Source organism: Trichosurus vulpecula, chromosome 4 (assembly GCF_011100635.1).
Source record: "Trichosurus vulpecula isolate mTriVul1 chromosome 4, mTriVul1.pri, whole genome shotgun sequence".
Lineage (NCBI taxonomy): Eukaryota > Metazoa > Chordata > Mammalia > Diprotodontia > Phalangeridae > Trichosurus > Trichosurus vulpecula.
Window position 1 is genome coordinate 431166384 of NC_050576.1, and position 22072 is coordinate 431188455.

Genomic DNA, 22072 nt, shown 5'->3' on the forward strand with positions numbered 1-22072 from the left:
AAAACACCAGGCAACTGCATTCCACCATGCCCAAGCCCAAAGAGATGCAGTCAAGTGCCTGTTCTCCTTTCCTGGGAGTAAACAAACGTACGGTGCAAACACCAATCGATGATACCCACTTGAAATACATGCTGCAAAAAGGTAGCAATTCTATTTCACAAACACATGCGTGAGCTGGGGGAAGACATTTCAATAATTAGGCAGCACCACCACCTCCACCGGTAACAAGCTTCCTTCTACAGCACTGCCCAAGAACACAGCGGTTTGCCGTTCTTGTTGTCTTTTTCACTGATCAGAGCAACTCAGGCCTTCACGTAGCCCAACCACAAGCATAAGCTACCCTGAGTCAGAACAGCTTGAGGAGCCATCCCCTTCAGTGCCAGCCGCTGCTTGCTGTAGCAATAACCAGCAGCAATGGACGACAGTCAACACAGTGACCCTGGGGTTGGGGAGCAGGTCAGGGAGAAGGTGGCTTCTACAAAGCCAAGACCAGAATGTGACAGTGCTCATTGTCCAGCACATCTCTCTCTCTGGGAGAACCCTCTCTTTGCTGTCCCTTGGACCATTCCAAGTACTGATCAACAAGGGCCCTGGTAGAATGGCCAGTCAATAAGAAGGATCACAACTGTCAATTATAAACAGCTCCAGGATTTAACACCACACACTTGTGCGTTCAGGATACATCCTTGCCATCTGGTTGACCACACATAAAAAACATGATAATGGGAGAGAGGAGAGCTTCCTTCTAGATCTGGGCTTCTTGGGGTCCATGAACTTGTTTTACTTATATTTTACTAGTCGTATTGAGAAAATAATTGGTTTCCTTTATAATCCTATGAACTTTATTGTACTGAGAAGCAGTCCATAAGTACCCCCCAACTGACTAGCCAAGTGGTCCAGGACACAAAAATGGGGTAAGACCCCCGACCTAGAAAACAATTGCCTTTTTCACAGGGAAGCAACATTTCCTTCAATTATAGCCAAAATTACAAGAGAATCAGGAGCCCAGACAAGAAAAAAGAGGTTGCAGCCTGCATGAGCTGGCTATCAGGACAGGAGAATTTAAGGGACTTTTCCCCTTGTCCATAGGTGCAACACCCAGGCCTTCAGAACTAGCAAGTCAGGTGAGTCCCATTCAATAACAGATCCCTGCCATCCACCACGGAAGCCACAAAAAGGAATGTCACAGGTGGTACGGCTTGCCATTTTCTTGCCTTCCCACTAAAGCCAAAGCAAAGTTTGGGCTGCTCACACTGTTCTAAGGTTACTCCTAAAAGAGAAGCCATTTCGATGCCCTGCACACTTCAGGGAGGCTTCAGGGTACTTGCCGCATCTGAAAGAAAACCAAGAGATAGAGAAACAACAGTCCATCAAACTCACTGTTGGCACCATTCTTTCCAATCAGATGTCTGTGAAACTTGTGGTCAATGTTAATCTCGACGTAATCCATCCGGTTAATCTGTGGGGAGAAAGCATGCAAAATTAAAACTCATGGCCCCAAGAACACCAAAAGCAGGACTCAAATCCAGGTCCCAGCAAATGCTGGTCTGGCAGGCTCCCTCCACACCCCCGCCCCCATCTTCTTGCCCAATCCTGAGCTCTCTGAGTCATGCTGAAATCAGATCCCCCAGAACTCCCTTACTCTGCTACAGTCCCTCAGACCTTTTCTAAGGACATATCCCTCACTCCCTTCACTACCTGAGTTTAAATACGAGGTAAAGATGTTGACTTTAACAAACTACATGGATATAAGATGATTATCTAAAAAAATTATAAATAAGCAATGAGAAAGAGGAATTCACTGGGAGAATTGGAAAGGGAGAGGTAAAATGGGGTAAATTATCTGATGTAAAAGAGGTGTGAAAGAGCTTTGACAGTGGAGGGAAGAGGGGGGAACGGGGGAGCGTATAAACCTTACTCTCTTTGGAACTGGCTCACAGGGAATAACATACACATTCAGTTGGGAAGAGAAATCTATTTTACCCTACAGGGAAGTAGAAGGGGAAGGGGACTGGGGAAGGTAAAAGTCAGAAGTAAAACACCTTTGAGGCTAGAAAGGGTGAAAGGAGAGTGATATAAGGGGAAACAGGAAGATGGGCAACACAGAACAATCGTAATTGCGAAAAGTTTTACAGCAAATTTCTCTGATAAAGACCTCATTGCTCAAACATATAGAGAATAAAGACAAATTTATATAAGAAAGAGCCACCCCTCAATTAATAAATGGTCAAATATGAACAGGCAGTTTCCCCACAAGACAATCAAGCTATCTATAATCATATGAAAAAATGCTCCCGATCGCCACCGATTAGGGACTGAGGTACCACCCCACACATCTATCGGACTGGCTAACATGACAGAAAAGGAAAATGATAAACAGTGGAAGGGACAAAGCAAAAGTGAGACACTAATATACTGCTGGTGAAGTGGTATCCTGATTCAACCACTGTTCGGGCTATAAAACCATGCTTACCCTTTCACCAAGCAACACGCTATTGGCTCTGTATCCCAAAGAGACAAAAAAACAAAAAGAAAAAGGACCTATATATACAAAAATCTTTACAGTGGCTCTTTTAGTGGTGGCAAAGAATTGGAAACTGAGGGAATGCCCATCAATTGGGGAATGGCTGAACAAACTGTGGTGTACAAATGGGGATAGAATAGTATTGTGCTAGAAATGATGAGCAGAATGCTCAGAAAAGCCTGGAAAGACTTACATGAATTGATTCAAAGTAAAATGAGCAGAAACCAGGAGAACATGCATACGGTAACAACAGTATGATATGATCTATTGTGAATGACTTAGCAATTCTCAGCAATATAATAATCCGAGACAATTCTGAAGATGAAAAATGCTATCCATTTCCAGAGAAAGAACTGATGGAGTCTGAATGCATAAAGTATACTTTTTCTTTACTTTCACAACATGACTAACATGAAAATGTTCTGCATCACTGTATATGTATAGTCTATACTAAACTGCTTGCTTTCTTAATGAAGGTGGGAGGAGAAAGAGAGAGGGAGAGAATTTGGAACTCAACAATTTTAAAAATTGTTAAAAATTGCTTTTATATGTAATTAGGGAAAAAACATTAAATTTTTTAAAAAAATCCAGACACCCAACAACTGCAGTTCAGCCAAATACACAATGTACAGAGTTGTACACAATAATCAATATGAAGCACATGTGGCGTCATGATAAAAGATTCTTCTCAAAGAACCAACAAGCACAGTAGCTTTTTTTCAAGAAAGGGAAGAAAGTCTCAACTACAGATCAGTGCATGTGACTTTTGGGCAAAGTTACAGAACAATCTGTTCACAGCATTAAAGGCAAGCGTAACGAGCCTTTAGAAAGGGAAGCAGCAGCACAGAAAGTGAGCATCTGATCAGCCACAGGACAAAGACTCATTTCCTTTTTAGACTTTAGGGTTACTAAACGAACAGATCAAGGGATTTAACTAAGCACCGAAGTCTAAGATCCTGTATTGTTCTCATAGAAGGGAGTAAGAGAAAGGCAAGCCAGTCAAAAATTCAATTTCTCAAGTCTCCCCTTAAACAGGGAAGCACAGCTAATAACAGTTCAGATGAGAGGTATTAACACTGGTGTACTCTGCAATGGCCAGAAAGCAATGGGGATCACATGTTTAGTTCTGGAGAATACATACTGAGAGGTGCCCTGAGAAGGAGATGGGAGAATGGTGGAACATTCCCACTTCACACCATCCAGAGTGGAGAAGAGATGACTGGGGGAGGGGCAAGACTAACTGGCTTTGTGCCTTTGAAGGACTGGACTTGTGCAGGGCACAGGCAGAACTGGATTCAAGTGTCCAACAGGACAATTTTGGCTGCTAGTAAGGAAAGCCATCCAAAAAGCAGGACTTCACGAATCCTGGGTCAGCCCTTCTGGAGGGTCTAAAGCAAAGGCTGGGCGACCACTAGCTGGAAACGCTGTACAAAGAATTATTCAAGTAGGTGCTGAAAGAGCCATTCCTGGTGATGACACGAGCATGACGAGAGAGAAGCCATATCTCTGGTGCAACATCTGCAAAGCCCGGACTGTTCACAGCCCAGTCAGGAAAGGAGGAAGAAGGGAAGAAGAAAAGGAAAGAGAATGGACAAGTGAGAGCCAAAGGCAGCAGCTTCACGGAGACAAACCTGGGGAAGGCACTGCAGGGGTGGGGAGTGAGATTCCTTGTTGAAGAAGGCATCTGTTCCCACCTTGTCGAAGCAAAGAGTTTTATCTAAGATCTTGGGGCTGGATGCTGTATTTTTATTCAATCTCTGGGCTTCAGGGACAGTTAAGTTAATAATCTGAAAGGCTCCTCTCTGCTTGTTCATTATCAGGATGCCCTCTGCTCGCAGACGCTGCAGTTCAGACTCTACACAGACTTACCAGATCCTTGACCATGACCTCGATCTGTTCTTGAGCCACATTCACGTCCTCAGTGGGTCCTTCCAGTGTGATCTTATCTTCTCCTTCAGTAAATTCTATGTGAACCTGCAACCCCCCAAGAGAGGAAAGCCAATGCCAAATCTGCAATACCCACCTAAATCCAATCCTGTTATCAGCTCAAACTTCCAAAGAGCTGTGGTGCCCAGGTGCCACAGGGGCGTATGCCAGGGGGCAAACTCTTCTGAGCACCTGCCCCAAATGTTCTCTTCACTTCTACTAAGACTGAATCATAGATTCGTTCCCACGACACATGGGAAAACAACCATGAATTACAGAGTGTCACAGCACAAAGGGAACAGGGAGATCCTCCTCTAGGTAAAGGCACTAATTTTTCCACATAAAGACAGTAAGCCCCATGGCAAGAAGGGATAGGTGCCCCCATTAGACCGCAAACTCCTAGAGGGTAGGCACTGTCCTTTTCTGACTTGTCTTCCTGGCACTGAGCACAGTGCCTGGCACAGAGTAGGTGCTTCATACACGTGTATGAAGCTGCAAAGCATCCACGTTAACCCTAGTACAAGGGCAGACCTGGGACTGGCACTCAGATGCCCCTTTTCTTAGCCAATGCCACTGCCTACTTCTCAGTGTCTTTAGGATAGTCAATCCTCTCAGATGATGTGCAGAACAGCAGGGACACACAGTAGGGATCCAGCCTGCCAAGAGAAGACTAGAGTGGGAAAAACTGCCTAAAAACTGCTTGATCACAGCACAAAACTGCCAAATAGCAAGCACAAGAAACAGGGTGGGAAGGAAATCCAAGGTACCCCTGAAACAGTGATAAAGCAGGGGCCTCAGCCAAGAAACAGAGACAAATATCATCCCCTGGGAAATTCTAAATTAAAAGGATTCTCAGACTTATGACTCCCTAGGACCAGAAAGAAACCTCTATTTTCTAAAATCAGCTCAAAACACACCGAAAGGCAGCCTCGGTCTGAGTGCTCCAGGTCTGCTGTTCTCCCTAGACGCTTGTCCACAAAGGTAACAGAGAACTAACCAAATCCTCAAAGCAGCTCCCTTTGAGTGAGGACTGCAGAGGACACTCCAGCCAATCCTGGGCCTGAATCCCTACAAAGCTCCCGTGGTCCATGACATGGTTCTTCTAGTGTACCCGGCTCTCTGGGAACTATGTCCAAGGAAATGCCTTCTCAAAGGTATTAATGAGGTCTGTGACTCGGCCCTACCAAGTGGTCTGCCAGCCTTCCTTCACACCAAGTCCAGCACCTCTAAACTCCACAGTGAGATGCAGCACTGCCTGTCACAGGACAGCCAGGGCACAGGAACTTCATGTGCTGAAAGGAGCTAGATCCCACCGAGAGCCTACTTGCCCCTCCCATGGCCCCCCCAGGAGCATCTGGAGAAACGAATCCCTACCTTAGGCATCTGTTGAGTGATTCTGGCCAGGTTCTGCCCTTTCTTGCCTATGATGAAACGGTGAAGCCAAGATGGAGCAGAAACACACGAGACTGTGAAACTGTTGGCCTGGGGAGAAGGAAAGAGAGGCCTGTCAAGTGTCAACTGCCAGCCTCTGTGGGGCTGGCTAGTGGAGAAGCCTGTGCTGGCCCAGGCTCACCTTGGCGTAGACTTCAGTAAGTGCCTGCCCTAACTTCTCAGGCTCGCCACGCAGGATCACAGTCTCTGAGCTGCTGTCTGTAGGGGGGATCTCGACTGACACTCCCGTTCTCTCCAGAATCTCCTGCAGGGAGTTGCCCTTAGGCCCGATGACGTACTTGTGCTGAGACTTCTTCACCTCTACTGCGATGGTGGTGGTCTTCTTTTTCTGGGGACAAGCAGGGCAGGCAGGGGTCAGGGGGTCAGGGGACATGACCACATGGCATCCATGGAGAAGAGCAGAAGGGATAGGAGGGAGGCACTGACCAAGAGAGCTCCCAGTCTGGGGTCCAAGTTGGGAAATGAGCCTTGGACCCCAGACACAAGGAATAAGAGCTAGGGAGCTCGTCTCAAACAGACAGTAACGACCAAAATAAATGGCCATCTAACCCCATGTAAAGCCTGTCAAGGTGTGGTTTCTGAAGTTTCTCTGGGGCTGCAGGGACCCCTTTCTAGGTGACTTGGACCCCAGGGTCTCGGCAGGAAGGAGAAACTTCTCGCTCCAATGTCAGGAAGCGTTCTCTAAAGGCCCCTTCCCCTGCCCAGATTCTCAGACCCAATGTCCTGCCCTCTTTGCAGAGGTCATCCCACTGCTCGGAAACTAGTCCACACAGGTTCTTCACTTCCTAAAATGCACCCATCCCTTTATGTCATCAAGGAGCCAAGAACTTTGCAAAGCAGACACAAATACGCACTCAGGGTGAGGGCAGAGTGAGGGCTTGGGAACCACCCCCCCACACACACCCTGGCCAGTCGGTGTGGCCTTGACCCACCTTCTCCTCATATATCTTCTTGATGCGGGCCACGGCCTGCGCCAACTGCTCCTTCTCTCCAGTGAAGACAATCTCAGTGCGGTTCACACTGGGTGGTGGAATGTTGATGCGAGTGCCCGTCTCCTGCATAATCTCACCCACCAGCTTGTTGTAGGGCCCTGCGATGAATGGATGGAAGACCTTCTCCACGTCAAGCCTCTCCACTGCACGCTTGTCCTGGGGAGAAGACCATGGTATGGGCAAGGCACGCCCGTGCATGTGGCTCTTACACTCACACGCATACATGTTCACTCACACTCACACACACACACACACACACAAGCACACTCACCCATGTGCACATAAGTACACACACTACACTCACAAGTGCCCAAGCACGCACACAGCTGCAAACAGTGCTAAAGCACCAACACTTAGATCTCCTAGACACTGACCACCACAATGGTACATGGACAGCATTTTCTCCCATCCCCACAACCTCGATGCCCCGTCAAGAACAAAAATGATGCCCTGAAGATTAAGAAGCAAAAACAAATGCTGTGAACCAATGTCTATGGTGAGCCTTGTCACCCAGGGTGCAGCATATTTCTAGCAATGAGGCCGCCCCAGGCCTCCTCCCTCTTTCTTGTACTCTGGAAGCTTGCCAGGGCCACTGCAGCATCATTCAGTGCTGCAAAAGATCTCTGCAGGAGAGTTGAAGGAACAGAGGCAAAGGGGCAGGACACGTGTCTGGGCTTCAAAAAGAGCTCAACCTCACATGCCACCAGACTTCAGTTACCCAAGCCACAGACTAACTCCGTTACACCAGCATGACAGCACACTATGCCAGAGTCTGCAGCGCTCCACCAAGCCTGAAGGAAGAGCATCACATCCAGCTCTGGCCAGTTCTGGTCCCAAAAAGCCATGAACTGCCCAGTATAAAAGGCTGAGATGCTCTGAGATCCAGCCCCAAGGGAAACGGTCATGATTGAGAAGGGGAGTCAGAAAGGAAGCAGGAGGAGAAAATGAGCAAAAAAAGATTAAATTGGCCAAAGATCCCAGGAAGAAGAAAACTCAAGGACCTAGAATATAAGCAGATAAACCAACAGGGAAAACATTAACAGTCAAAGGTCCAGACCCAGCAAATGAATGCAGGTAAATGAAAAAATACTACAAAACAAGGGCAGTGACCCAATGCTCAAGACAGAGGACACTCTGGGACATGTGGTTCCTGAGTGATTTGAAACAGAAATGATCATTATGGCCTGTGCAGCAAAAATAACGGGCAAAATAGACAGAATCACCCAGAAAAAAAGAGGAGCAAAAAACAAGACTATTAAAAGAAAACATGCTCTTCATCCAATCAAGACACAGTGATCTTGAAGAGAGGATGCACAGAGACAAGCTAAGTCCCACCCAAGGTTCCAGAGGAACATGACAGGCCCATACATAATGCAGGAAGTAACAGAAGCAAACTGTGCAGAACTTTTGAATGTGGAAAATTAAATACCAATGGAAAGAATTCAGACTGCCTCCAGAAAAAAAAAAGGCAACAAACTCTAATTCACACGGGGTTAAATTCAACAATTCAGTTCAGAATTCTGCAAGCCATCAAGAGAAAGGCCTTCCAATATAAAGGAAATTCAAACAGCACAAAATTCTTCTGCACCAGCAAAAACCACAGAAGGGAAGGGATTGAGGTGTTCTGAAGAGCCCTGGAGCTCATCGGGGAGCAGCCCCAGGAGATACCCTACAAATCTGAGCTTAACCATAAATGAAAAAATAGATGGATTTCAATAAGAGGTATTTGAAATGTTCTTAGAAAGAAAAGTAGTCCCAAAGAGGTCATTCACTTCTTTAACACTGTGGACAAAAGAAATGCCAGAGAGATGAAGGAATGCAGTGGCAACAGAGGGACAGAAGAGGGACACCAGGAAGGGGCTTCTTGCAGGGAAGGCATCAATCAGGTGGAAATAAAGTGGCAAGATGGGACCAGGGCAGTGCAGACAGAACTTGGCAACCCCTTGGCTACAGGCCGATCGATGTTTTTTGTGAGACTCCATTACAAAATGGGAGGGCACATGAAGGAAAGAGAGGCATGTGTCATGTGCCTGGGTCAAATCCAAGGGTAGTAATGAGGGGACAGTGACCCCTGTGGTCTCAGAAAGCAAAGTGCCTACAATGAGTGGGTCAGAAGGAGAGAAGGTTTACGGGCTGGAGAGGAGGGGAAGAGGAAGGCCTTGCTGTGGAGGTGGGAGGGGGCTACACAGGAATACTCCTATGGGTAAAGACATGTTCTGTGAAAAGACATGGGGACCTTGTGCTGGATGTCGACCAAGCTACCGCCAAATCCAAGACCACCGGTTCTAGGATGGAGCGGGGCGGGGAGAGGAGAATGGAGCTGAAACTCCTGGAGAGCCAAGAGGCACTTGGGGAGCAGGAGGGAAAAGATCCAGGGAGGGGATTCTGAAGTGGAGAAAGAAGCTAATAAAGGGAGGGTACAGATGAGGAACATGAGAGTGGGGTGGGCGAGGGAGAAGAGCGGGCTTGGCACAGGGCACCTGAAGGAATTGGCATCGTACAGGGAGGGAGGTACAGTAGAAAGGGGCAATCTGCAGGGCAAGCTCCACAAAGCAGTGTGGCAGAATGTGCCGAGAGTGGGCAGCCCAGAACGGAAGCCCTGGAAGTTCTGATTCTATACCGAGAAAACAGAGATGTCAGAAAATGACAGAAGTCATGAACTAGAGGATGAGGGCCTAGGGTAAACAGAACAGGACTAACTGAAGGAGAGGACAGAAGACGGGAATCAACTGAGAGGGAAAAAAAGATGGGAAGAATTAAATAACTAGATAAAAGCAGGAAAGGAAAAGGAACCAATAAGCAAAACTCTAAAGGGAAAGAGGTAACAAAAGGGCAGGAAGAATCAGCAATAAGAGGAAGAGAGTTGGTGGGAATATGGCCACTTTACAAAAGATTTAAGCCAAAGTAACTGAAGAGACAAAATTTTATAGTAGAAAAGAGAAAAAAACTGTAACTTGAAAAAAAAAAGATTACAGACAAATGGAGGAAAATATTAGCCTCTCATCACTTTAAATGTGAATGGATTAAACAATCCAACAAAATGAAACAAAAAAAACAAAAACTGACAGACTAGATAAGAAAACAAAACACCACAATCTGTGGCTCATGAGAAACACAAAAACGTACACAAGATAAAACTCTGAGGATGTGCGTTTAACAGGAGTCATCACCATGCTATCTGACAAAATGAAAACATTCAAAAAACAAAAAGGGAGAAACAAGGAAACTACTTCACGGTGAAAGGAACCACTGACAACAAACCAGTATTAGAAATAAAACTTTGATGCTCCAAACACCAGAGCATCCAAATTCATAAAGGAAACATTCACTGAGCTACAAGAAGCCAGAGAGTAAATGACAGTGACAGGGGACTTCAACATTCCTCTCTCAGCTTTGGAGAAATCTAACAGAAAGATAAGCAGAAGAGGAAAAGGATCAACATTTCAGTTTCAATATTTGAGATTACAAGAAAAATGTTAGTATTAAATTTCCCAACAACACCACACTCTCGGTAGCAGGAGGGATCACAACCTCTCTGGACATGCTGCTAGCAAATCACCTCATTTCACACAAAATTTCAGGGAAAGAGCTACCACTCTTACTGGCTCCTCTCCCTTACCTGCTCAGCTGAGATCAGCAGGACTTCATGCCGAGCTTTCTCGATGCCCTCCTTGGTGCCAGTGATCTTGATCTGGTTGCTGGGATCCTCTGGACGAGGAATCTGGATCTTGGTTGCAGTTTTGAGCTCTAGGTCCTGTAGTTTCTCACCATTCTTGCCAATGACAAAGCGATGATGTTCTTTGGGAATAGCCACCGTTGCTGAAGCCTGCAGCACCACCACCCCAAAAAAAGGATATAAAGGACAACTCAGGATGCTCTCCTTCCCTACACAAGCAGCTCAGCTGCAAGACAATACAGATAAGTGCTCAACGTGAATGACAAAAGCCACCACTTCTGAAAAAGGATGTCTTTAGAGTCACCACATCAGTCAGAACTGGCCCAGGGCACAGTTTTCACTCTGTGCCCTGGGGTTGGACCAATACAAAAACACTTTCTCCTAGCAGGAGGGCTCCTGCCTCGACAACACTGGCCACTGGGTGTAAAGGACCACAGACCACAATAAAGCTACAGAAGGGTGAGAAACTCAAATGGGAAAGGCCCCATCCTAGAAGACAACAATTCTGGATAGACAGAATTCACAGTCAAAGAAGAGATGATCCAACAGACAAGAGAAAGCATTCTGTTGAATTGAACTTTCAAAAACCTCTTACCAGAAACAAAATCAGTGCAGGTTATTTGAGAAGAGAAGCTCAGCTGTCAAATGGGGGGGGGGGGAGAGCCCCATACTACTTGCGCAAGCTTCCTGATACTCAGAGGAACTGGCACCAACAGGAGCGCCACCCACTGCCCAGTGACCATCAGTTCTACACCCTTCTCCATCTCTCGCTCCCCATGCTGGTCACTGGGGTGCAGCTCACGTCTCTGTGGGCATCTATCCATAGACAACATCCATGGCTTGTCTGCTGCCAGTGTTGTGCTTTGGGGACTTGGTCAGTGACCTCCTAACAAACTATGTCATTTCTCTCTTCATTAGTGATTTGGAGCAATCCTTCACATGGTTGCTGAGAAGTCTGCTTGTTTGGAAGCAGCCTACGAGTTCTCCTTTGAGAACTGATGTCTGAATAAACAGTTCTCAAAAAACCATTCCAATGAACCACATGAAGACTGCTCCAAATTGATAAAGAAATATGCAAAGCACAAGAACTTGGAGCTTTTTATGTCACATGCAACAAGTTGGTGACAATGACAAACCATGAAGATAGCCCATGCTGAAGGGGCTTCATTTCATCCAAGAAGACAGTCACACTAAATCCTCCATGATGCAGCTGTGAAAAGTCAAACTGCCCAGAAAAACAACTTGGAATTATGGGAGCCAAGTTAGGAAACTGTTCCAAGCCTGTGAAGCAACTGTCCTGGGGCTGGGCATCGGTCACTGAGGTCAGCGACAGAGAGGACATTTCCAAAATACAGACAGGGATGGTGCATTATGGCTCCTGAGGACATGAGACATATGCTCCTCTTGCTTATGACAGGGAAGCGTGGGGCTGCAGGTAGGGAACATTACACACTTTCCAAAGGAATTAACCCTGATGTAAACCACTGACTGGAATTTAGTTAATGCAAAGACAACATCAAGCAAAAGATGAAATCAACAGCTAAGAGCCAAAAAGAGCCCCCACCCACACCTCTCTTCCAGAGGAGGAGCTGAGCTTACAACCAGCTCCCTCCTGTGGGAGCTGGCATTCCAATGCCATTTTGGTCTTCTGCTGCCTACTGTCCCCGGCATACACAGAACTGGTACACACCCAGGCCCAGACAGGCCAAAGAGAATTCAGACTGACCTGTGTCTGCAGCCTCGCAACAATGTCCTTCCGAGCCTTCATGACCGCTTCCAGCTTTCCAGAGACCATGATGGAGAGGCCTTGGTCTTTGGCAAGGGATAACTCCAGGTGAGCACCGGTCCTCTGCATGATCTCGAGGCAAATCTTGGCTTGCTCCCCTTCCCCAAACTGGTTCATGTCTTTGTACTTCCTCTCCTCCAGGGGCACATGGAACACCTGCTCAGACCATGGCACAGGGAAAGGTATAAGACCAACAGACAACAGCTCACTGTCCCCAGCTGAACCTGAGGGACCTGTTACCTGCAAGTGGGCACAGCCTCAATTTGAGGAAAGTTGCTCGAGCGCCTCTTCTGGACCTTGGTTGACTACACTAAAAAATATCTGTATAACCCCAGCATCAATCAAGTTCAGCCTTGGGAGAAGGAAGGCATATTTCCACTAAATTTAAGAAAAAAAGCCATTTACTAATGTCACCCCAGAATTAAATTAAAGTAGTGAGCTCCCTATCACTGCAGATCACTTGTTGGGGCTCCAAGAGAATGGGCCAGAAGACAGGGCAGATCCCTACTGACTCTCTGACAACCATCTAGAGGACCTTCTCTTCAGCGACTTCCCTAAGCTGGCTTTGGAGCTCTCGCCATGTTTTCTACAGCTCAAACGCCCGTCCCATGTCTAAGTACATTCCTTTGGGTCAGAGCCATTTCCACAAGATACTTCTTGAGTTTCCCACCTGAGTAATGATGGAGGCTTTAATGGGTCGGATCTTGTTGCCCCAAGCCCCAGCAGGCTCCTGAGCTGCTTCCAAACAAGCAGACTTCTCAGGAAGTGGAGGGAAGGCATCTTTGTAAGTTGGAGGGTCACTTTCATCTTCCGAATTTAAAGCAGCAACTGCAGAAAAGACAAAGACTTATAGTATTGTTCTAAACACAGAGTGAAAAACAGCACATGAGACCTTAAATCCCAAAACAAAAAGGCAGAGAATGAGTGATAACCACTAATAAACCCCAAAGTTCCCATTCTTTCACAATTTGGCTTTGGGGTGAAAAAGAAAACACTGAAAAGATGTCTGGATTTTTCCCAAGATATCTCCAAACAGTAAGTTCAACAAACCTCTATTTATAAGAAATGCCTGCTAAAATCACCCTGTTTGACCTGATGCCCAGGTCCATCTCTCTCCCCTTAATAACAGCCCATCACCTATGGGATGCTGGAGGTACACTGATATGCCTGCTAAGCTCAACTGAATCCAACCTGAGTACATCAAGCTCTAGTCCCTGACCTCAAAGGATACTTACGTGGGCAAGCTGGTTTTGCCTGCTTCAAGTACAGAAAGCATACCTCAAACCATTACATGTTTATCTTGAAAATGGGTCTCCTGGGGCTGCTAGGTGGCACAGTGAATAGAGCACCAGCCCTGGAGTCAGGAGGACCTGAGTTCAAATCTGCCCTCAGACACTTGACACACTTACTAGCTGTGTGACCTTGAGCAAGTCACATAAAACCAGTTGCCCTGCCTTCCCCCATCCAAAAAAAAAAAAGAGAAAAAAAAGAAAGAAAATAGGTCTCCTTTGTAAAGTAAAACAGTGAAGATATGACCAAACCCACACACATTTGGCACAAATACTGGAAAACCAACTCAGGACATGTTTTAAGAACTGGAGCTCAGTAATAATGAGCTTAGTATTTGAAGGCCCTGTGGCTATTTCAATGCAGCGCAGATTCTGCAAGGCCAAGTCGCCAACCTGATATACAGTTACTCTCAGAATACGTGCACCCAAGGCACTGTCCTTACCCGCTACCCCAATGGAACATGCAACAAGGCTTTATGGATGGCATTTAAGGCCAGAAAACTATGGATGCAATAGATGTCCGAGATCTCAGGGTGACGGCACCCTACCTTTAATCTGCTGCTGGGTCAGCCCACTGCGGTGCTCTGCAAAGCTCTCCTGGGTCAAAACTGCAACCGAGCTCATTGTCGATGTCCCACCTACACACAATCCGGGTATGCCACTGAAGGAGCGGGGAGAAGCAAGAAAGGAGAAGTCAAGTTCTCTGGATGGAGCAGACTCAACTTCTCAGATTTAAGTAGCAACACCGAGGTCCACAGAGTCTCCAAACTCGAGACAACAGCTTGCCCCTGGCTCTATTTGCTGTTGGTATCATTCCAGGGCTGCCAAAACAACCCACATCATGGCCGCTTAACTTCCAGAAGTAACAGAAATGGAGAGGACCAAGATGAGTGGTCCAGGCCTAGATGAACTTTCAACAAAAGCTCTACTAAACTCAATAGGTCAATGGATCTGTGATCTCATCGACATGGCCAAGCCTGCCATCAGGGCCAATCATGAGCCAGGTAAGCTTCCTCATCCTTTATAGTGTCACGTACTGCCAATGTTCCCTAAGCCCCAGGCAGGGAAACAAAAGGGGAGGGTGCCACAGTACCCTGCAGTGAGGGGAACCCATCATAAAAACTCATTGTAACCCAAGAAGTTAACAACCCATGCGTCAGCCCTGAGCATCTTTCCCGTTCTTTCAAGACGAATCACAGAATTTCTTGCAGAAAATAGTGCACCCAGCAAAGTGTCTCCCTATGTTTATTCCCCATCTGGTGGGCCAATCATCACATGCCTCTCCTAAGCAGATTTCTCTTTTTCCCTCTAACAAAGAAGCCCTGAGGCCCTACTTCTCTAATGGAAGCACAACCCTCCTCCAACCACAAGAACCTTTTTGAGGCCCAAGGACAGCAGGTCTCCACGTTTCCCTGGAGCTGTCCAAGAGCTTCTCACCTGGGCCTGCCTACTAACCCAAGTGAAGATATCAGGTCTGAGACGGAGCCCTGCCTGGAGACCTCTGACCCACAGAGCAAGGCGACTGGAGTCACTCATTCTCAGGTTTTCACTGTGGAACCCTGACTGGGTTCTTATTTCACTCCCTGAAGGCTTGCCTTGTCCCAGCAGACCCCCAAGAGCCCACCTCGCCATGCCAATCCAACTTCAGGTCACTCTCTGATCCTCAGTCCCTTTACCGCCTCCCTCTTGCTGAGTCACCCAAAGGGAATGGAATGAACACAGGACACAGAAGTAACAGGTGTGGGATCAAATTCCAACTCTAGTCAGGTCACAACTTCTGAATACGTTTTCCCCTCTGCAAAATGTGGATTATACTTGTAATACTTGTCAACTCATGAGTATCAACAGTGCATCCGGCACTGGACCTTTCTGAATTCAAATCCAGCCTCAAACCCTTAGAGGCTGCATGACTCTGGGCAAGTCTCTCAACCAGAAAATGGAGATGATGATGATGACACCTACCTCTCAGAGGAGGCTGTGAGGAGCAAACGAGATGAATGCAAAGTTCAGCACGGTGCCCAGGTAGGCACAAGATCAATGTTAACCATGCTCATTATTAATACAGCTTTAATGGAGCTAGAGGAGCAAAATGCCTAATAAACTTTAAGGGGCTTTAGGAATGCAAGAAATTACTATTCTCCACAAGGCGGCTGTTCAGTTAGGAAACTTTTTTTTTAAAAATCATTTAGCATGGGGCAGCTAGGTGGCACAGTGAGTAGAGCACTGGCCCTGGAGTCAGGAGGACTTGAGTTCAAATCCGACCTCAGACACCTGACACGCTTACTAGCTGCGTGACCTCGGGCAAGTCACTTAACCCCAATTGCCTTCCCTTCTCCCCTCCAAAAAAAAAAAACCATTTAACAAAACCTTTCACAGTCTTTCAATCTACTCTTGTGAAGAAAACCCACTAAGTGCCAGCACAATTAGCTGGCATTAGGAACTGGTTCAAAGGCCAGACCCACAGAGTAGCCATCAGTCCTTAATGGCTCCGTGTCAGTGTGGAAGGCGGTCTCCCAGGAGGCAAGGCAGCACTCCACTGCTGTTCAGATGTGCTGCCCAAGGATCTGAGTAAGTGCATGGGTGCCCCCTCACCAAATTTGCATTCGGAATAATGAAAGCACTGGATCGAAGAGTCAAGATCCCAAGAGATTCTGATGATCAGGGGCATGGGGGTGGCAAAGGATGTGAGATGTCAGACGCCCACAATGTGGAAGTCATGGCCAGAGAAGGACCCAGGAATCCAAGGGGCCTCCAAGCACAGTGAGACAGCCACACGATCCTGTGGCCTGGGGCACAGCTGCCAGGGACAAGGAGGTGGCAGTCAGGTCACATCTGGAGAGGACCGTGTTCAGTTCCAGGCCCCAGCATTTAAGGGGGACAAAGATAAGCTGGAGAGAAGCTCCAGAAAAGGGCAGCCAGGAGGGAGAAGTAACCTGCATTCATGGCATCAGCTATATGAACTGGGCACATTTCTTCTGGAAAAGAAAGCCTAGGGGAAGGAGGAGCATGTGAAATAATACCTAAAGGAGAGCATCTCGTCCTCTGCTTGGCACCAGAGGGGGCAGGATGAGGAGGGATGGAGAATGCAGCAAAGAAGCCAATGAGACACCCCAGGTGGCAGAGGTGACAGAATGGAGGGAGGGGCCCAAGGACAATGCAATGTCACACACAGTCAATGGTTTGGTCTGATTAGTTTTGCTTAAGAATATAAAGACAGGAAGGGGGTAAAATTATGTGCTGGCCTTTCCTGCATATGCCTTCTCTTTGCCCTCTCCTCTCCTGGAGGTGCTTAGGACACCCCTCAAGCTCTCTCCTGGCTCTCCTCCTCCACTGGATCTTCTTCCAGTTCACTCTGGCTAACTCTAGGGCCTCTTCTCTTCTACCTCCAGACTATTTCATTTGATGATTTCATCAGCTCCCCTGGATTTAATGATGATTCACAAACCTATCTCTCCTGCTCCACCCTCTCTGCTGACCTCCAAACCTGCATCTCCAGTTGCCTTTTAGACATCTCAAACTGGATGTCCAGTAGCCATCTTAAACTCAACATGTCCAAAACAGACTTCATTCTCTTTCCCCCTCAACTCGCCTCCCCCCCCCCCCCCCCCCCCCCCCCCCGCTTCCCTATGACCATAGAGGGCATCCTGGACTCCTCACTCTCATCCCCTCCCCCTGTACCTCAGTTGCTGCAAGGCCTGACTTCACCTCAGCAGCATCTCCCAAACACGCCCCCTTCTCTCCTCTCACACTGCCACCCCCTCGGGGCAGACCCTCAGCACCTCCCACCTGGGGGAGGGGTCTGCCTGCCTAGAGTCTCTTCCCACTCCAGTCCAGCAGTCACCACCTACTCAGTAAACTCCTGTGGCTCCATATGACCTCCAGGAACAAACGGAAAGCACTCAGTTTGGCATACATAACCTGGCCCCTCTCCTACCTTTCCAGTCTTCTCACATCTTACTCCCCACCACACAGGGTCACTGGCCTCCATCTCTCAGCTCCAGGCATTTTCTCTGCCTGTTCCCCAAGCCCAGAACACTCCCTGCTCCACTCCCACTACTGACCCCCCCAGCTTAAACCTTTAAGTGCCAACTAAAATCCCACCTTCTACAAGAAGTCTCCCCCATCCCTCTTAAATATAGTGCCTTCCCTCTGTTAATCACTTCCTACTTAACCCTGTCTATACCTTATCTTGTCTATATTTGTTTGTATGTTGTTCCCCCTCCCCCCCAAGAGACTGTGAGATCTGGGGACAGGAACTGTCTTTTGTCTTTGTAACCTTAATGCCTAGCGCTTACATGGTAAGTGCTTAATAAATGTTTATTAATTAACTGTTATGATAGAAAAAAATAATCCAACAGCATCTTAAATTCATAGGAAAAAATACAGAAAAGGACACAAAATATCATACCTATTAGGACCCTGTTAAATTTAATATATACTGTAAAAAACTACACATAACCAAAGTTAAGTTTCTTCTATGGTCCTTTCCTTGTTCCTTAGATATTGAAACATTTGTCTGATCATCATTAGTCTATCAATATTTTTAACACTTAACACTGAGTGTGGTCCAGAGGAGAATGGTGCGCATGGCCTTCAGTGCCCACTTTGCCCTTGCTTGGCCCCTAATTCCACAGCTTCCAAGAACAGGAGGTGCCAGTCCTGCTGTGCTCTTTCCCAATCAGACCTCATCCGGAGATAGTGTTTAGCTTGGGGGGGGGGGTGCCTCACAGTTTAAGAGCATTGGTTAAGAGCATTTAGAGAAGAACAAGCCAGATAATGAAGGACCTGGAGGCCATGTGAAAATGAGGATCATCTGAAAGAACTGGGAGAAAAGAAGTAGGGTGGGAGAAGAAGAGCATGGGGTGGTGTCACTATTAGTGAAAGAAAGGTGAGTCTGGTTCTGGTAGGCCCCCGGGGGCAGAACTAGGAGAGCAAGGCTTGGATATCACAAAGAGGCCCAATGAAGCCAGGCACAAACTCGTCACAACCACAGCTGCCCCAATGAGGAACGGGCTGATAAATGCTTGTTGGCCTTGTTCTAGAGGGAGTTCCTCATGGACAGCTTGGACTGGATGGCCACCAAGGCCTCTCCAGATCCTTCCTGAAAGATTCCAAGCAGGGACTGACTTGGGAGAGGTGAGGGTCAGGTATGACTAGAGGCTGCCAAACTCCCTTCCCTATCATGTCCAAGAATCCCCAGCTCCACCTTCTCCTTAGAATCACCCCAAGAAATGCCCTGGAGGCCTTTCCCTCTAGTTCATGTAGATCTCAAGCTGTCTGTACAAGAAGACAGAGGCAGAAACAGCTCCCTCTTCCTCAGCACCCCCTCAAAATAAATGGCCTGAAAAGATCCTTGGGATGCCACAGGGGCACAGGTTAGCCAACCAGTCAAGGAAGCCAATCCCCAGCCCCTGGACAGCCCAACCTTCCCTTCCAAAGGCCAAAGAGGAAATCAAGTATAGCTATATACTTGCATCCCTCAGCAAGAGCCAGAAAGAGGACCCAAGAAAATTCAATTCTCTCATTTTAAAAGGTTTTTCCAAGTTACTAAGGACAAAATCTACAGTCCCAAGATGGCTAAGTTCCAAACTCAGCAGGCCCACAATACACTAAATCCACACCTAAGAAGGAAAATAAAAATTGATCCAAACTCCCCCACCAAAAAAGCAGTACTGAGAATTAACACCAACTTCAATGGCAAATGAACACAGAAGATGACGACAAACAGCTGGAGTTTTGATAGGAATGGAGTTTCCCAAAAATGTCTCCAACTGACATCACGAAGTTTTCGGGAACAATGTTATAGAGGAAGGACAAGACTAAGTAAAGGGTCTTTCAAGAAGACATATCCACTCACCAGCTAAATGGTCAGTAGCCAGAAAGTCCGTCCTGTTGCTGCCTGTCCGTCAGCCTGCCAGCTTGGAGGAAAGGAGGAAAAGAAGAAAAGTTACCAGCAAGATTAAAACCCACAAGGCCCATGACCTCCTAAGAAGCATTTGGGAAGGGGCGGGGCAGCGGCGCACGTGCCAGTGCACAGAACTGTCAGCGCAACTTCAGACACCCACTTTCCAGAACATCTTCCTATTCCCTGACCAAGGCCAAACCAAGGCACAAGGGAGGGCCAACCTCAGCTACCCCAAAGCATCCTATGGTCCATCACAAGGGAAATCTCAAGTGGAACATGCCTCCCCACCTCACATCTCCCCCACGAAGAGGCCACTCAAGGAGTCCAAGAAGGCACATTCCAAGAGCACAGCAGCCCTCCATGTAAACATAGCTATGGCACCTGAGAAAGTCCACCCAAGGGAGACCAGAAGGAGAAGAAAAGCCCAGGCCTGAGGCCTCAGTAATTCCAACAGGCTGAGGATGTCCTGGGTCCAGCAGGGAGCCAACACTGGGGGCAACCAACCCCAAACCTAATGGACCACTTCATTTCAGGAGCTGCTGTCACCTAAGTACACACTGCCAACCCACTGATTCTGTGACCTCGGCCAGCTTGTCCTCAGGAGTGACACAAGACCTCAAACTCTTTCCCAACAGTGCCCGGGGAGAGCCCAAGAAGCAGCTGCACTGAGCCCTCAGGACTGGCCCAGCTCTCCTGGGGCTGCCCTGGCATGAAATGACCTCCACCTACCCTGCTTTGGGCAAACACAACCCTCTTTGCTAACAGCAGGGAGAGGGTGTGAAGCAGTCCGGCTCTGCCCCTTCCACATGGCCTCCTGGAGACCCCAAAGTTTAGTAAGACAGCTGACAGGATTACTGTCTCCCAAGGACACAGCGAGCTCCCCGGGTTAACAAAGTGTCATCCTCACAACAACCCACAAGAGTACAAGCATCCCACCAATGCAGAGCACCAGCCCTCCACAGCCTGGAGCCACTCCCCCTCCACGACCTCATTGCAGCTGAGGGCACCGCCTGGCCCTCGAATGCCACTCCAGCCCACAGTGTCAGAGTCCTCCTCTTCTGCCTCTTAACTGGTCCCTCTGCATGCTGGCTCTCCCTTCCGAGTTACTTGTCTAAAGTACAGGGCTGACATTGTCACTGCCCTGCTCAATACATTCCAGTGGGTTCCTCTTGGCCCTAGAATAAAAGTGTCCCAAAAGTCTTTGTGCAGTTTAAATAGCTTTAATGGATTAAAACTGCATTAAGACTTTGGAACACCATGTACAAATAAACTCCTGTTTAGCTTCTAAAGCCCTTCACAATCTGCCTATTGAACACTGCTAAGAATTCTACATTCTACCCCAACTGGCCTGACTGCTAGTCCCCAGACAGCACATTCCATCTCCCTGCTCCACACCTTTGCCTAGGCTGGGCCCCAAGCAGGGCATGCATTGGTTTCTCAAATACACTTCAAACACATTCTCTGCAGGAAAATGTAAGCTCCTGGAGGGTGGAGACTGCTTTTTGTCTTAGTATCCCGGTAACAGACTAGATGCTCACTGTTGGCTGAACTGAGTCGCTTTTGCCCAGGGTCACACCAACAGTTTCAGAACTTGGCTTTGATTCCTAGTATTAGACCATACTCTACGTGTAACAAAGTAACTGACATTCTACAGCAGTTTAAGGTCGGCAAAGGCCTTTCCAAACTTAAAATCACATTTTAGTAGACGTTTCAAATTAAATAGCAACACAATGGCTAATGTTATATATTAAATAACAACTACTTCAATGAGTTTTAATGACTCGAGCAGGAGGCACAGTAGCTTTCAGACCCTGGGCAGGCACAACCTCTCAGCCTTGGTTTCCCTCTGTGAATGGTGATAAAGACACCTGCATAAAAAAGCAAATGCAGCGCAAACTGCAAAAACTGTATGAACGCTAGGTGCTGTGACCATGTTTTCTGAGCCCTTCCACCCCAATCAAGAGCATCGCCCGTTATGGTCCTAGCTCTGCTCTACATATACCCTCAAAATCTGACCAGGACGCTCCCCTACTCAATACACCCCAATGGCTCCCCATTACCTCCAAAATCGAATCCCAAATCTACAGCCCTCCATAAGCTTCCCCACTTCATTCTTCTGGTCTCCTTCCCCTTTCCCCTACACGATGTGATCCTGTGGCACTGGCCTCCTCGCCCCTCCACATCAAGTGCTGCTTCTGGCCATTTGTACTGGCTGCTCCCCATGCCTGAAAACTCATCTCCACTTTCAGGTTTCCCTCTAGTCTCTGATGCAAACCCAGCTTCCACAGGAAGCCTTCCTTGATCCTTCCTGAAACTAGCACCTTCTCGCTGAAGAGTATATACATGGCTGTTTGCGTGTTCAGAGCAGACAACGTTCTCTGCCTTTCTTTGTATCTCTAGTGATAATGCATAGTGTCAAGCACACAGCAGGCAATTAACAAATGCTTGCTGACTTGGCTATGAGGTACTAACCCCCAAATCAAACAACTAAGTCTTGGAAAAGACATCAGATTTCAGAGATG

At 47.5% G+C, this 22072-nt stretch overlaps 1 protein-coding gene across 4 annotated transcripts in view; it reads right to left on the reverse strand.

Moving 5' to 3' along the window:
* LOC118845748 (high density lipoprotein binding protein) overlaps positions 1 to 22072 on the reverse strand; it is a 90437-nt gene that overhangs the window by 22384 nt on the left and 45981 nt on the right. For all 4 annotated transcript variants that reach the window (XM_036753768.1, XM_036753769.1, XM_036753767.1 and 1 more), the window contains exons 2-11: positions 19503 to 19563; positions 14194 to 14306; positions 13027 to 13184; positions 12297 to 12512; positions 10514 to 10720; positions 6835 to 7050; positions 6024 to 6230; positions 5825 to 5932; positions 4394 to 4498; positions 1381 to 1459 (exon numbers count right to left, since the gene is read on the reverse strand). In XM_036753768.1, the coding sequence (XP_036609663.1) occupies positions 1381 to 1459; positions 4394 to 4498; positions 5825 to 5932; positions 6024 to 6230; positions 6835 to 7050; positions 10514 to 10720; positions 12297 to 12512; positions 13027 to 13184; positions 14194 to 14269 (1372 nt within the window). In that variant the 5' untranslated portion in view covers positions 14270 to 14306; positions 19503 to 19563. The remainder of the gene's footprint in view (positions 1 to 1380; positions 1460 to 4393; positions 4499 to 5824; positions 5933 to 6023; positions 6231 to 6834; positions 7051 to 10513; positions 10721 to 12296; positions 12513 to 13026; positions 13185 to 14193; positions 14307 to 19502; positions 19564 to 22072) is intronic.